At 28.4% G+C, this 13,626-nt stretch overlaps 1 protein-coding gene across 2 annotated transcripts; it reads right to left on the bottom strand.

The window, feature by feature from the left end:
- Positions 1–6,495: 6,495 nt before the first annotated feature.
- On the bottom strand, positions 6,496–8,893 carry LOC113862952 (WAT1-related protein At5g07050). Of its 2 annotated transcripts, none has more exons than XM_027496277.1 (7): positions 8,601–8,893; positions 8,450–8,512; positions 8,223–8,339; positions 7,846–8,102; positions 7,596–7,750; positions 7,329–7,480; positions 6,496–6,878 (listed from the first exon to the last, which is right to left on the bottom strand). In XM_027496277.1, the coding sequence occupies exons 1-7, from the start codon at positions 8,801–8,803 to the stop codon at positions 6,650–6,652; spliced, it is 1,176 nt and encodes a 391-aa protein (XP_027352078.1). In that variant the 5' UTR covers positions 8,804–8,893; the 3' UTR covers positions 6,496–6,649. The 2 variants fall into 2 exon arrangements, with proteins under 2 accessions (XP_027352078.1, XP_027352077.1); XM_027496276.1 differs by having other exon boundaries at positions 7,596–7,754; positions 7,850–8,102.
- Positions 8,894–13,626: the final 4,733 nt, after the last annotated feature.

Raw genomic sequence — 13,626 nt, 5'->3', positions numbered from 1 at the left:
ATTTATTTCCTTATCACCATTATTAATATATAGGTATATTTTTTTTTTATTAGGAAAAAGAAAAGGTATATATATTTTTTGTCATATAGCCTGCAAGTTGGTTTTCAAATTTGTAGAATTTATATTATCTCGATTCTCTTTATATTGCACTTTAATATTTTGAAAAATTTATACTATCTTGTGTATATAAAACAAGATTTAAAAACTAAATTACAAATGGTAGGATTAATTTATCTTTATTATATTTTTTTGGTTGAATTCAAATATAAATGGATAGGATGCGAGAGAAGCTCTCTCTCTCTCTGCTCTTTATTTTCTTTTTTTCATTTTTTGCTTTCTTTTACTCTCTGAGTCTGAATTTTGCTTTTAATTTTCCTGTTTTTTTTTTTGTCAAGATTTCTTCCTTTTGGAGTCCAGTTTTTGTAGTTGGGTTGGACCAGCCCAAATAAGGAGTAAGAAAAAGGAGCCCAAAACCAATGGAAAATCAATAGCTTGAGTTAGCTTCAATAAAAGCTTATTCAATTTGGTCCATAAGTCAAAAGTTGGACTCAAATTTGCCAACTAGCTTTTGGCATGAAAGGGTGTGTTAAGATATGTTAATTAGGAATAGAACTGATATTAAAAATATATCTTAATTACAAAAAAAAAAAAAAAGAAACCTAAATATATCTCTTTCCAATTTTAAAATTCTTGTAATTTATATGCACAGGAACATGTTTTCATCACATGAAGAGAAAAGAACTGATCCAATAAATATCTGCCCCACTCTGAATTTGCAGCCACATGAATCAATTCATGGATACCACTAATTCACAGCAACTCAGCTTCTAGAATAAAAAAGGAGACATTAAAAGCAAAGCTACATTTTTTATTTTTCTATGGATTTTGGCCATTCCTTCAGGTGATGCCAGCGACATGTGTAAGGCTATCTTGCATGATTAAATTATTAGAGTTTCATTTTCATATATATAATAAGTAATCATCTGTTAATTCTTTGTTTGATAAAAAAATTTACATATATTTTCTATCTCGTCAAATATACCACAAGTTTATTATTTATCTCATTTTTAAAAAATAATTGAATACTTGTAATTTTTCCTATTTTTTGTATAGACTTTTTGTCTGTCTTTAATTTATTTTGTTTATTATGCATTTATACGACTTTCAGATACACGAGTTCAGTACGTATTCAAAACTATTTGGTGTTCAATGTATATCACGATAGTGATGTTTCAGAGCTTCAATAATGTCGATAATAATGAGAAGATGCTGATGCTTATGTTTTCACATGTGAAAGTGTGTGTAAAATAAAATTTAAATGTTTAATGGGTATTTAAAGAAACATAAAAAATTAATAAATAATTTTATAAAAAATAATATTAAATTTTTATTGTGTATTTATGAACATACATAAACAATAAAATAAATAAATAAAATAATTAGCTAGTAAATTTTAGGTTATTAGATAACACTTTTCAATGAAGACTGAGAAGTAAAAATAAAAATAAAAATAAAACTCTGATCTATATTCCAGATGAGCTAAGTGATATCGCTTTTTATATATTATTTTTTAAAATATAAATATACTTTTAATTTTATTTTAAATTTTTTATTTCATTTTTTAAAATATGCATATTTAATATTGAAAAGTAGATAATACAACAATTATTTTATATATTTAAATAATATGTTTATCTCTTTATTTAAACTTAGCGTCATCACATCTCAAATTTTTGTCAATAAAATATTTTAAAATAAAAGCTTAAATAAAAATTTGGTCATATAAAAATTAATATATTTAAAATTAATCTTAAAAAATTATTACGATTTAATTCCTGATAAAATAAGTAACAAAAAATTTAGTTTATATTTATATCCTTTTTTCATTAAGCGTTGAGTTAGTTAACAAAATTTCAAATCATAATTATCACATAATTAATAAAAATATATAAAAATTATTTTTTCATTGTATTTTATTTACTCTAGACATTTTTTAAAAACAATGATTAATATTTTTTATTTTATTAAATACTAAATCTTAACAAAAATTTTAAGGAACTCATTCAAAATATAAAATATTTTATAATTATGAACAACTTATGTAAACACACAAAATATTATTTTTTTAAAAATTAAAATTTGTGACATAAAACGAGTGATGTGGACCAATAATATACAAAAATAATTGAGTGTATATTACTTACTGCTAACTTGCAGCTCCAAATGATTATATTCATTCTCTCTCCAAATCTTTAATATTTTACAGCTAAAAAATTAGAATCTAAGATGACCACAACCTAGCATGAATATAAAAGTCAAATCATTATGGTGAAGTGGGGTTTCATGGTAGTAAATGCTTATACTGTTCTGGGTCTCATTGGTGTCTCCTGGCTAGGGTTCTATGTCTCTACACATTGAGTGCCCTAGAAATGAACGAGACCAAGGGTCAGATATTAAAGAAAATATGTGGAAACTCGTTGTTGCATAATCGTTTTCAAGCTTGTGACTTTCATTCTACTTATATGTCTCAAAGGGTAATGGTTGAATCAATAGTAAATAATTTTGCTACCCATCAACACTGAAGAAGAATAGGCCATTTAGCAGTATATGTGAATTAACAAATCCTGTAAAATATTCAAAAGTTGATGGCTGGTTTCATTTATTGTTCGTTATAAGATTTCATATTTCATCAATAAAATATCTATGTAAATTTTTGTGACCTTTCACAATCATGTTAGTGTACCCAAAACATATTATAAACATTTTTAGTTAGATAGTGCTTCTGACAGATGATTTTTCATGAATTATTAGTTTATCCATTGAACGAGCGTGTCATGCACTAGAAAATATAAACAGGGCTTCAACATGTGCCCCAACTTAGCCAAACAATCTGGTCGTGCGCTACTAATTATTTGATCGATGATTGTTGATGAGATCAGCTTAAGCAGGTGCACCTTTCTCTAAATCATTGATTAGAATTAGGGTTTGATATATGACGTCAAATAATAATAATACTACAAACTATTTTTTTATGCAAGAATCAATAATAATAATATTACTGACTTTATTATTAAACTTTTTCTCTTGTATTGTTATAATCTTTATTGGGCATTTGCCACAACTTTTAAACACTTTGTTTTTGCATAAAATGTTGTTGTTTATATTATTATATTTAAAAACCCAATTGATTCTACTTTGTTTATAGTGAAAAAAAAAATTAACACCAGCTCTGTATAAGTAGGACTAAAGTGGATATACAATCATTTTGCAATAGGTAGTGGACGATGCATCAGGTGTCTAATGTTAATTGGCCAAGGCATATCTCTGAAATAGTTAAACTTTTTTTTTCTTCTCAAATTGTTGTGTTTTTATATTTAATGTATGCAACCTCAAGTTGTTAGACCATAATGCGCATTTATAATCCATAATTAATGTAGTAATAATGTATCATCAATATTATAAGCTCCCAACTTCAGTATGTAAAGCAATAGTGTTTTCGTGCCATAATAGATCAATGTCACCCTTTGGACTCTTCAATCTCAAGTATACTAAAATGTAACAATATATATATAATTTATTACTTCATTGGCTTATATATAAATTAAATAAAAATTTTAAATTAAGTGTATTAGTTTATAAAGAATTTTCTCTGTACGTATATACAGTGGGTGCTGGCATATGGCCGCATGATTCAAAGTCATATCCCAAAATTACTTTTCAGGGTGGACTCTGTTTCATACTCTAGTTATTCTAGATCAGATCAAAATTGTTGTGCATGTAATTATCATTAAAATAATGCTGCCTAATCATCCACTAATATCTTAGTTAAAGTTATGAAACAATCAATTAACCCGACTAAGAGCAAATTAACCTCAGTATAATTAACTTGTTTGGTGACCATATGCCTTTTAAGACCCTCTTGTTTGAAGCTTTGAGTTTAATTGAATGAAGGTTTAAACACTGAAATTTTGAACTTTGTCAATTATGGTTGAGTTAGTTTGATGTTTTGAGTTCATGCACAGCACCAAAGAAGAAATGTATTGCAAATTTCCCATTTTAATTTAAAGCACTATTTTAAATTGAAGTACGCGTCACTGCAACTGCATCTCAATCACAGTTGCGACTATATCAATCATATTTATTCACAATTTTATGAAATATCAAATACTACAATATAAGTTAAGACAGTAAAACACATAATCTATTTTATGTTTGATATAAAAAATTAATAAAATATAAAATATATTTAGATGTAAATTTTTTTAATCAAAATTAATATATTGCTTAAAAATATTTTTACTTATTTTTTTATTTTTAATAAAAGGTATATATATATATATTATTTTGTTTAAAAAATTAGTGCACATTATATTAAATTTTTTTATATTTAAATTGTAATAATTTTATTCAATTAAAGTTTATTTTATAATAAAATATAAGTACAAAAAATTAAATTATATTTTATAAAATAAGTAAAATATTTTTTAAAATATTTATTGTTTTATAAAATATTAGAAAAGGTAGAAAGTATTAATAAGAATCTAGTATAAAACTAGTTATTTTATTTTAGTATTTCTTTACTCATTCACTCCTTTAAAATAAAAATTTGAAATGGGAGAGTATGATAAGATAACTCAAACATGATAAATCATTAAGCATTTAATCCACCAAATTGGGCATTAAAATAATACATGATGGTGGAGAACCAGGGATTTGCATCTGTAAAAGAGTTATAAGAATCAGAATGTTTTATACAAGCATTTTGTGGAATTGCAAATATGCATCTCTAAGTGGCAAAGCTCCTACTTAATCCCATGGTTGCATCACTCTATGATGTAATTATTCCTCCCTAGATATTCAGTGAGCAAACAATATGTTATATCATGTTGGATGCTTATTCATAGATAGGAGAGAATTTGTTCTTGAAAAGGAGGTTGACATATTTTCACTATTTTCACTAACTCATTAGAATAATGCCTTTTTTTAGCTTTAATTAATCATTTGTTCACATTACAATTGGAAGACATGAGCCCTAATTCCCACTTCAGCTAAGTCAAAAATGAATCATCCATTGGCTACAACCAACACCATTAAAATTAGAACACTCCCATCCCAGTACTTCAGTTCTAAGCTGATTTTCCCCCCCAAAAAGTCAATGCCAATTTTAAAACATTTTTATGGTTGACTAGTAATCTTTATCGTGTAAAATCTCAGCCAGAAAATCTTGGAAACTTAAGGGAAAGGAACCTTGTCATATAAAAGAAAGGAACAAAAGTGAAAAATCTTTACCCTTGATACACCACCAATGCAATAGAATTTATACTGTTATCCAATAATGTATTGTAGTAACATTTAATGAACTTAATAATTCATTAAACAACATATCATTAGATCACAATAGAAAACATTTTTATACTAATAGTATATTCAAATTAAATTATACTTTTTATATATATTTATGCTTTTATTTAGATCTAATTAACGAATGTTTTATTAGTTAAAAACTTACAATTTATTATTTTTCATTACTTTAAAAAGTAAGTGTTAAATAATTTTTATATTTTAATTATTAATCAAGACACTTGTCATCATATTATCTTTTAATTTGTTAAATTTTCACTATAGAACGAAAAGTTTTAATGAAAACATAAATGAATTCAGTCCAACTATTTTAACCTTTTACTTATCTGATGAATTATACTTAGGCTTATCTGTGCAGCATTGATAGGAATTTCTTTTGTATTGAACAACGCTGTTGTTTCCACTGTAGTTTCTCTAGCCTTGGGGAAATTAGCTAAGTTTTCAAGCCTGAATAAAGAGAAAATCTGTTTTTGTATTTTTTTTCCATGTAACTTGAATTTGTGTTCACATGTAACTCAGTTAATATTCTACTCTTTGTTTCGGGAAACTCGCGTCTGATATGATCATAGAAGTTCCAATTGAATCGACGATATAACTAAGAGGGCAAAAAAGCAGCATTAGATGCTGAAATTTGAGAAAGCTTTCACATACGATTAGACCCTTTAGCCTTGCCATCAGAGTACACCAGCAATTATTATTCCACGGACATCACAACATTCTGGGAATTATTCACTCAAAAATATAATTGATATATACTTAAAGCCTGTTTGTTCATAGTGCAGAATCAATCTTCTGAGAAGCAAATATATTTATCATTGGTAAAAGAAATTATATATGCTGTCATCAATTTGTTTAGAGTAAATTACACACGGCATCGTAAAATCAAACAGGCCTTTAGTGAAAGATAAAAGAGATAGAAAAATAAATAGTGTGATGTGTAAAGGAAAAAAAATAATTAGAGAAAAAAATTAATGTGAAAGAGAAGTGAATGAATGTATACAAATAAAAACATAAAAAAAATATATATGTGCAAAATAAGAGAGAGAGAGTTTTCTGGGATTTCAATTTTCCTTTCATTAAAGTGTGCAAAATTTAAGTTACATCATGGACAACTAGGCCCACAAAAGGGGGTCCTAATAAAACCACGAAAAAAAAAGCTTAAGTTTCCGAAGAAATATGGTGAGGATGATGATGAAGGTTACACAAAATCCCCTCTCAATTTCTCTGTTCTCAACGACCCTTTTTCATTGCAGCCTCTGTTATTCATCCCTTTCGAATCTCTACTAGTTCATACTTTTGGAACACCAATGGCTACCCTTGACTCTTCACAACCTTCACTCTTTTGCATTTCAATGTCATTTGTTTCGGCATCTTCGATCACAGTTTCCATCCTTCCGTTTTCTGAACAGCACTTCATTACCTCAGTGATTGTCTCTGCTTCTTTCTCTTTGTTTTCCTTATATTTGCCCCATAGAACCGAGTAAAGTCCTATTACGATCAGAATAGCTCCAACCACTCTGTAACCACAAGTAGATAAATCTACATCAATTATTGCATTCGTACCAAAACCTTTGGCTTCTTGTTAACCACTGTTTCAAAGGTTGAGCTTTTTTATGATTACGATGTTTCAACTTTCATGTAAACATATAACTTTTGGTTTATGATAAGAAAATGATAGAAAGCAGAGAGAGTCACTCTGTTCAAACCATAATAAGCTGTGAGACGAAACCGCATGAAAGTGAAGTTTCTTTTCTGCTTAGAACTCCAAATGTTCATTGGATGTGAAAAGCCGATTTAATTTAAAGTTGGGTAGATTTTCTTTTGTTTTAAAACATTTAATATATTTGAGACGAGTGTATAAATTAATCTAAACTAAATAATATTTAATGGATCGTCTGCTTTTTATTAAAAAAAAATGTGAGAATTAATTTTGTAACCATAAAATAATTAAATAAACAAGGTCTTACCCTCCAAGATATATTTTTTCAGCAAGGATGAAAGCGCCCATGATGGCCACTATGATCATCATCAAAGGGCTGAAAGCAGTAACAAAAACTGGCCCTTTTTTTTGCATGACAATCCCTTGAACATAGTAGGTAATACCTGATGATATTATACCCTGATCACCAAAATTGTGTTCATTTAGACTCATATTGTTCATTAGCAATTGAAATCGATAAAGAGTGTGTGTGTGTGTGTGTGTGTGAGAGAGAGAGAGAGAGAGAGAGACTTACAGCATAGGCTGCAGCAAGAAGGTTCATGTCCCAACCAATGCTCCAAACAGAAGGCTTGTGCTCCATCACAAAGGTAACTGCAATTGATTGCAGTGTACCCAATCCACACACGAGTGCTGTGAGGGAGAGCTGAGCAGGGTATTTCCTTAATGTCACTGCCTGCATTAATCACAACAAAGACTTCTCATGATCAAATAATGCACACAAACCACTCTCATGAAAAAAAAATAATAATTAAAGAGTTATTTACTTGCCTGAAGGATGAAGAAAGAAGCCCAAGAAAGGGTAGCAATTATGAGCAGAATAGAACCCTTAAACCAATCCTTTTCACCCGAATCAGTGGTGTTTTCTGGTGCATAGTTTCTAGGATGATGCATGTACTTAGCCCCCAAGAAATTTATGACTTGCCCTTTGTACAATGTCATTAGCATGGCCCCAGCAACAGTTACCACTGTTCCAATCACCTTTGCTTGGTATCTTACTTTTCTCACGTTCAGCTTCTCCATCCTAATTCACCCAAGCAAACACAAAATACCATGTTAACTCACAGAAACATATAATAAAATAAATATAGGAAAATAAATGGGATGTTTTATTAATTAACCGATTGTGTATGTAAAAATATACCTGCAAATAACGGCCATCACAAATGTCATTGCAGGGAGCATGTTGCTTATTGCACATGAGTAGGTTGGGGAAGTAAATTTCAACCCCGCATAGTACAAGTTTTGATCAATCACGGGCCTATAAGAACAGAACAGAAAAACAGAGGAAAAGAGCAAATTTTAGAACATGGTTTTTTGGATGCAAGGATCATAATGAACACGGGTTTCTAGAGCAAGAAAATTACTAACCCAAGGAGACCCAACACGAACATTTGCATGAACATAACAAATGTAATCTTAGGCCTCACTTTCCTGCCAATGACAAGAAAGAAGTGTGATCAGAAAATGATTGATATGAATAAGGCAATGAATGGTTTATGAGTGATGGGTAGGTTAGAACCTCTCGAGAACAAGTGCAAAAGGAGCAATAGCTGCAGTAGCAAAGGCATGCCTATAAACCACAAGCACATAGTGGCTCATGCCACGGTTGAGTGAGACTTTTGTGATTATGTTCATACCGGCGAAGCCGAATTGCAGAGAAATCATAGCTATGTAAGGCTTCCACCTCTGAAAATAACTCCCACAACACCCTTCTCCTTCCATTTTCCTCTCTTTGATGTGTACAAGGTAAAGGGTTGTTCTCTGAACTAAGAACAGAGTTGTATTTGTGTACAGAGGAAGAACACTTGTAGTTGTTTGTGTCTCCTAAGTGTAAAACGTTACCCTCTCCATTCTATTTATAATAACTTCTAAGAGGTGTGGGGTGGTGGGGGAATCCTACTCAGAAGTAACTAGGATTGTAATTTTGTAACACAGACACAGATATGATCTTCTAAATTTGAAGCGTGTGAGAATCTCAGTTTCAAGCTCACACGTGACCCCCCCTCTTGCACTAGGTTTAATACGTAAGCCACAGGATATTCTTATTTGTTGGGTGTGTACGCAAGAACAATTGGATTCCACGTGGCAATAATTGAGTTGTTTTATATACTGATAAAATTTTGATAAGTGGCAATCAATTTCTTTCTTTCTTTTTTGGAGTTCATGCACAAAAGAAATTTAAATTGGTGAATCATTCATTTTGCTTCAAAACCTTCTCATGCCACTGATTAACGAGGAAATCAAGTCAGTTCTTGGAACAAAAATGTCTGCTTCAATTTACTTTTTCTTACAGAAAGTGTTTAAAAAGAATGATAAGAGCCATTCAGAGTGTGTTTGAAAATGCTTTTTTAAATAATTAAAAGTTTATGTTATTAGTTGAAAATTTTGTTTATTAAATTAATTTTATTTGATAAAACAGTTAACATATGTAATTATTAATGTTTTCAACTTTTTTCTAATTATTTATATTTTTTAAATAATTTTTTTTATCCGCTCAACTTTTAAGAAACTAATATCTTTCAATTGTGTTAACTTATCCTTTTTTTTTAGTTGTAGTCTAACTATTCTAAATTTAACACTTTTGATCACATTGATAATACGATTACCATGTCTCTATTTTTTATTGTATCACGTCACTGTTAATAATTAAAATATTAAAATAAAAAAATTAAGATTAAAATTGAAGACAAGTTTTTTCGAGACTAAAATCAAAATCTTATAAAAATATAGCAACCAAAAATTCGAACTAATAAAATAGATTTGTCCACCTAAATTAGTTCCAACTCTTCTAATAAAATGTAAGGCTTATATTTTAAAATTTGAGTTTGAATTAAATTTATTTTTTTTGTCCAATTTAAGTTAAACTAATAAAAAACTTGAAAAGCAATTCAAACTTTACTGCACTTGGACATGATTTTTACAGAGTCTAGATTGAATTTGAACATTTTAAACCTGATCAACTAAAGTTGGTAACTAGTCTGTTCAAATGGGTCAAATAGACTATTTTACGAACTTTACTAAAAAATATATATTTATTTTCATGTAATATTTTTTATATCATTTTAATATTTTCACTTTTCTTAAAAAAGATAAAAAAAAGTATATTAGGATGCATGCTTATTTTATTTATTAATTTAAAGAAAGAGTGTAAAAATGATATAATAAAAAAGATAATGAAATAGCAATACTAGTGGATTACACATGTTATAGGATGAAGTGGGGTGCTTGGTGATGGCAATAAGGTGCTCAAATCATAGGGGCCAATGGTCACAGGTCACTCTCCCACCTGAGTTTGACGACGCGGCCAGTTTCTACCACACCTTATCCATTCCAACGAAAGCAACTAAACATGTTCATATCTTTTGTTTCGTTATATGTCTTTCACTGCAATAAATCATACCTTTCTTAACGCTAATTTCTTCACCATTTTAGAACATATCTTAAGATATATTCTTTCTTAGGTTAAGATCAGCTAAGAAAACTTTCACTTCCCTATCAATTTAATGAAGATGTCGCTAAGAAAATTTTCAAATTTAAATAAAAAAAATGAAGCATGAAATTAGCGTAAATTTTTAAGAATGTTATAATTTTTTACCTGTTTACTTTAGTAATTTGAAGAAAGTTGTCCTTGATTTATCAATGCTGTTCTCTTGGTCATAGCCAATGTAAGAAGCCTATGGAATAATGACTAGTAGCAGCGGTAAAAAATAAAATAAAGAATGGGTATATATTTGTCCATGCAAATTCAGATATAAATGCAAAGAGTGTGTAATTCTCAATCTTAATCGTATATATCAAGAAACAAATTTGTAATAATGTATAAACTAAACCTCAACTTTGATGGAGAGAAAAACAATACACCTCTACCAATTTCTTTGGATGGTGAGATGAGAGCACTCTAACTTGTATTAATAACTAATATTTATTAAATAATTAAATATTTTAATATGAATATTATGTAATCTAATTAATGCTAATCAATAAAATAAATATAATAAAATTTAATATTTCTTTCTTCTGCTGATGAAAAATGATATAATATTAAAGGCTCAAAGTAACTATTCCTCATTTGTGCAAATGTTTTTAGGAAGTAATTTAATAAATTAAATTTTTTTATTAATGGTTGAAGCATATACTTTGCACTTCCTTCACTATATTTTGTTTATAAAAAATAATTATATCATTATGTATATGAGAGGGAACTTTTTTTTTATCAAATAATATTATTAATCTAATTTTATCATAATTTTCCATATACTTCCAACTTAATTTTTAATTTACAACTACTTGTTATTAATTTCTTAGCCAAGAAAACACTAGTTAATAAGATTGAAAAGCAGGTTTGAGCCTTGAACAGCTTGTGGAAAGAAGCTGCATTGTACCTAAACCAATTAATTTCACACTGAAAGGGCATCAGATCAAGAAAACTTAAATAAAAAAAGAGAGGAAGTTTATCCACGAATCAGGGAACCTTTATTTTAAGGGTGAGAGAGGAATATTTTGTTCGCAAACGTTAAGGTTAGATACTTTCCCACACCATACATTCGGACAGTGAAGAAAGCTTAACAAATAGATTATGCGATTCCCTTTGATTATAGGCATTCAAGAATCTTCCTCCTTTATGCATATCAGAATATGTGCTATCTAAATTTCTATCGGCTTAGTATAATCAACTACTCAATATTATACACATTATATCAGCTCACCTGAAACTCTCTTAGTTTTAAAAATTGAAAACTTGCAACTAAAGTAAAGTTTATAAACATGATCAGATCATTCTTTTTTAAAAAAATTTCTTTCTTCATACTAAGAATAGCTCTTAATTAACAGTTTTTTTTTTGGTGACCCTGATGACTCTCATATAAAGGTTAAAAAGACTAATTCTTTTTAAAGTATAAAGATGTCGAAGTGATTAATAATTATTTGTGAAGTTAAATTAAATTCGCTACACAACATTACAAATAAATATTAAAAAAATAAGGCTTTTACGATATATGAGATTAAAATTAAATTTTTCAAAAGTTGTTTCCTTGATTTAGATAGCCATTCATAGATGTAACAAAGTTTAAATTAAAATGGCATTGTGAGTTATACACCAAGAAAAAAAATTAAGTAGTTGGCTGGTCCCAAATTAAGTGCATTAAAAAAATTTGGTTACCATAAAATTTAAAACTATAAAATAGTTTAAATTAAAGTACAGCATAGATTTAAACTCGTAAATTAATGATAGATATATCACTATTTTCTCATTTTATACGTCTTTGTATTTTAGAAGAAAAAAACATAAACAAAAATTATAAAAGAGCGCTAAAATAAGGTTCAATAAGAGGCGAAACATTAAGGCCTTAAGCGATGCAAAAGATCATTTGTAAAGCAATTACGCATAGAAGTGACACATTATGCTTGAATTTACTTATTTTTGCAACAACAAAAAAATGTCTTTGTCAATTTCTTTAAAAATTTAATATAAATAATTGTAATCATCATATGAAAGGATTTGGTAAATAAAAGTGAGGATAGCATTTTAAATATTATAGTGTAACTATAAGAATTAATATTTGATATCGTAATAACATACGTGTGTGTATGCTTAACAAATTATGAAGATTTTCAAATCTTAATTATTAATTTTTAATTAAAAGCTATAATTACATTTAATTAAACTATATTTTCTCATTTTAGAGAATTTAAATCCCATATGAAACTATTATCAAAGGAAAGGGAGGATGGATAAGGCAAAAATATGGGAAGCTAAAGAATGAAAAAGGGGAGGGAAAAATGTTATATATATATATATATATATATATTGAATCAGGGAAAAGAGAGATATTAAAAGACAAGGACAACTCGATGGAGAAAGGGGTTCTTAAACTGGTTGTACTGAGATTTTGGGTTTTCCTTGCATATTTAGCATGAACAAGTTGTGTTTGCCGTGAATGTAATCTATTGTCTTCATTCTTTCGTTATTTTCTGAAGGCATCAAGCACACCAAACTTAGCATGTGGTAGAAGATATATAAATGTATATATGACATTACATGATCTTGTTAGAGTTTTAGATTTCATTATTTGATAAGGTACATTGGTTCTTGACAAGACAATAAATAGACATACAAAGCAGCTATTTTGATTATCCATTAAAGAAAGCAACTTGAGCAATACTGATCAGGAGGAATTTCCCATATTAATATATACTATAGTATAGAATATTCGGTTTATTTTTTATATGCAATAAGTTTTTTTGGAAAAGCAAAAGGTTATGTCCCATCTTCCTCTGATAACATATTGTTGCTCACTGAATCTCAGAATTCATAAAAGAATTACTAATTACTATGGTGCATTTGTTTCATGCATTTTCTTTTCTGTTTTAATTTTTATTATTAATAATAAAATCAATCCTTTTTAAAAAAAATACTTTGACAAAAATTAATTAAATTAATATTTTATTATTTTTGTAAAAATATTTTTTACGAACCAAGCACTTCTTAAAGTGGTTCAAGTCATAATCAAGTTTGACCATCAATGGGAAGACATCCAACCCATGAA

This window comes from Abrus precatorius, unplaced genomic scaffold (assembly GCF_003935025.1).
Source record: "Abrus precatorius isolate BTA unplaced genomic scaffold, Abrus_2018 Scaffold3, whole genome shotgun sequence".
Lineage (NCBI taxonomy): Eukaryota > Viridiplantae > Streptophyta > Magnoliopsida > Fabales > Fabaceae > Abrus > Abrus precatorius.
The sequence above is the reverse complement of the archived record's forward strand: the minus strand, read 5'-3'. Positions and strand labels throughout refer to the sequence as shown.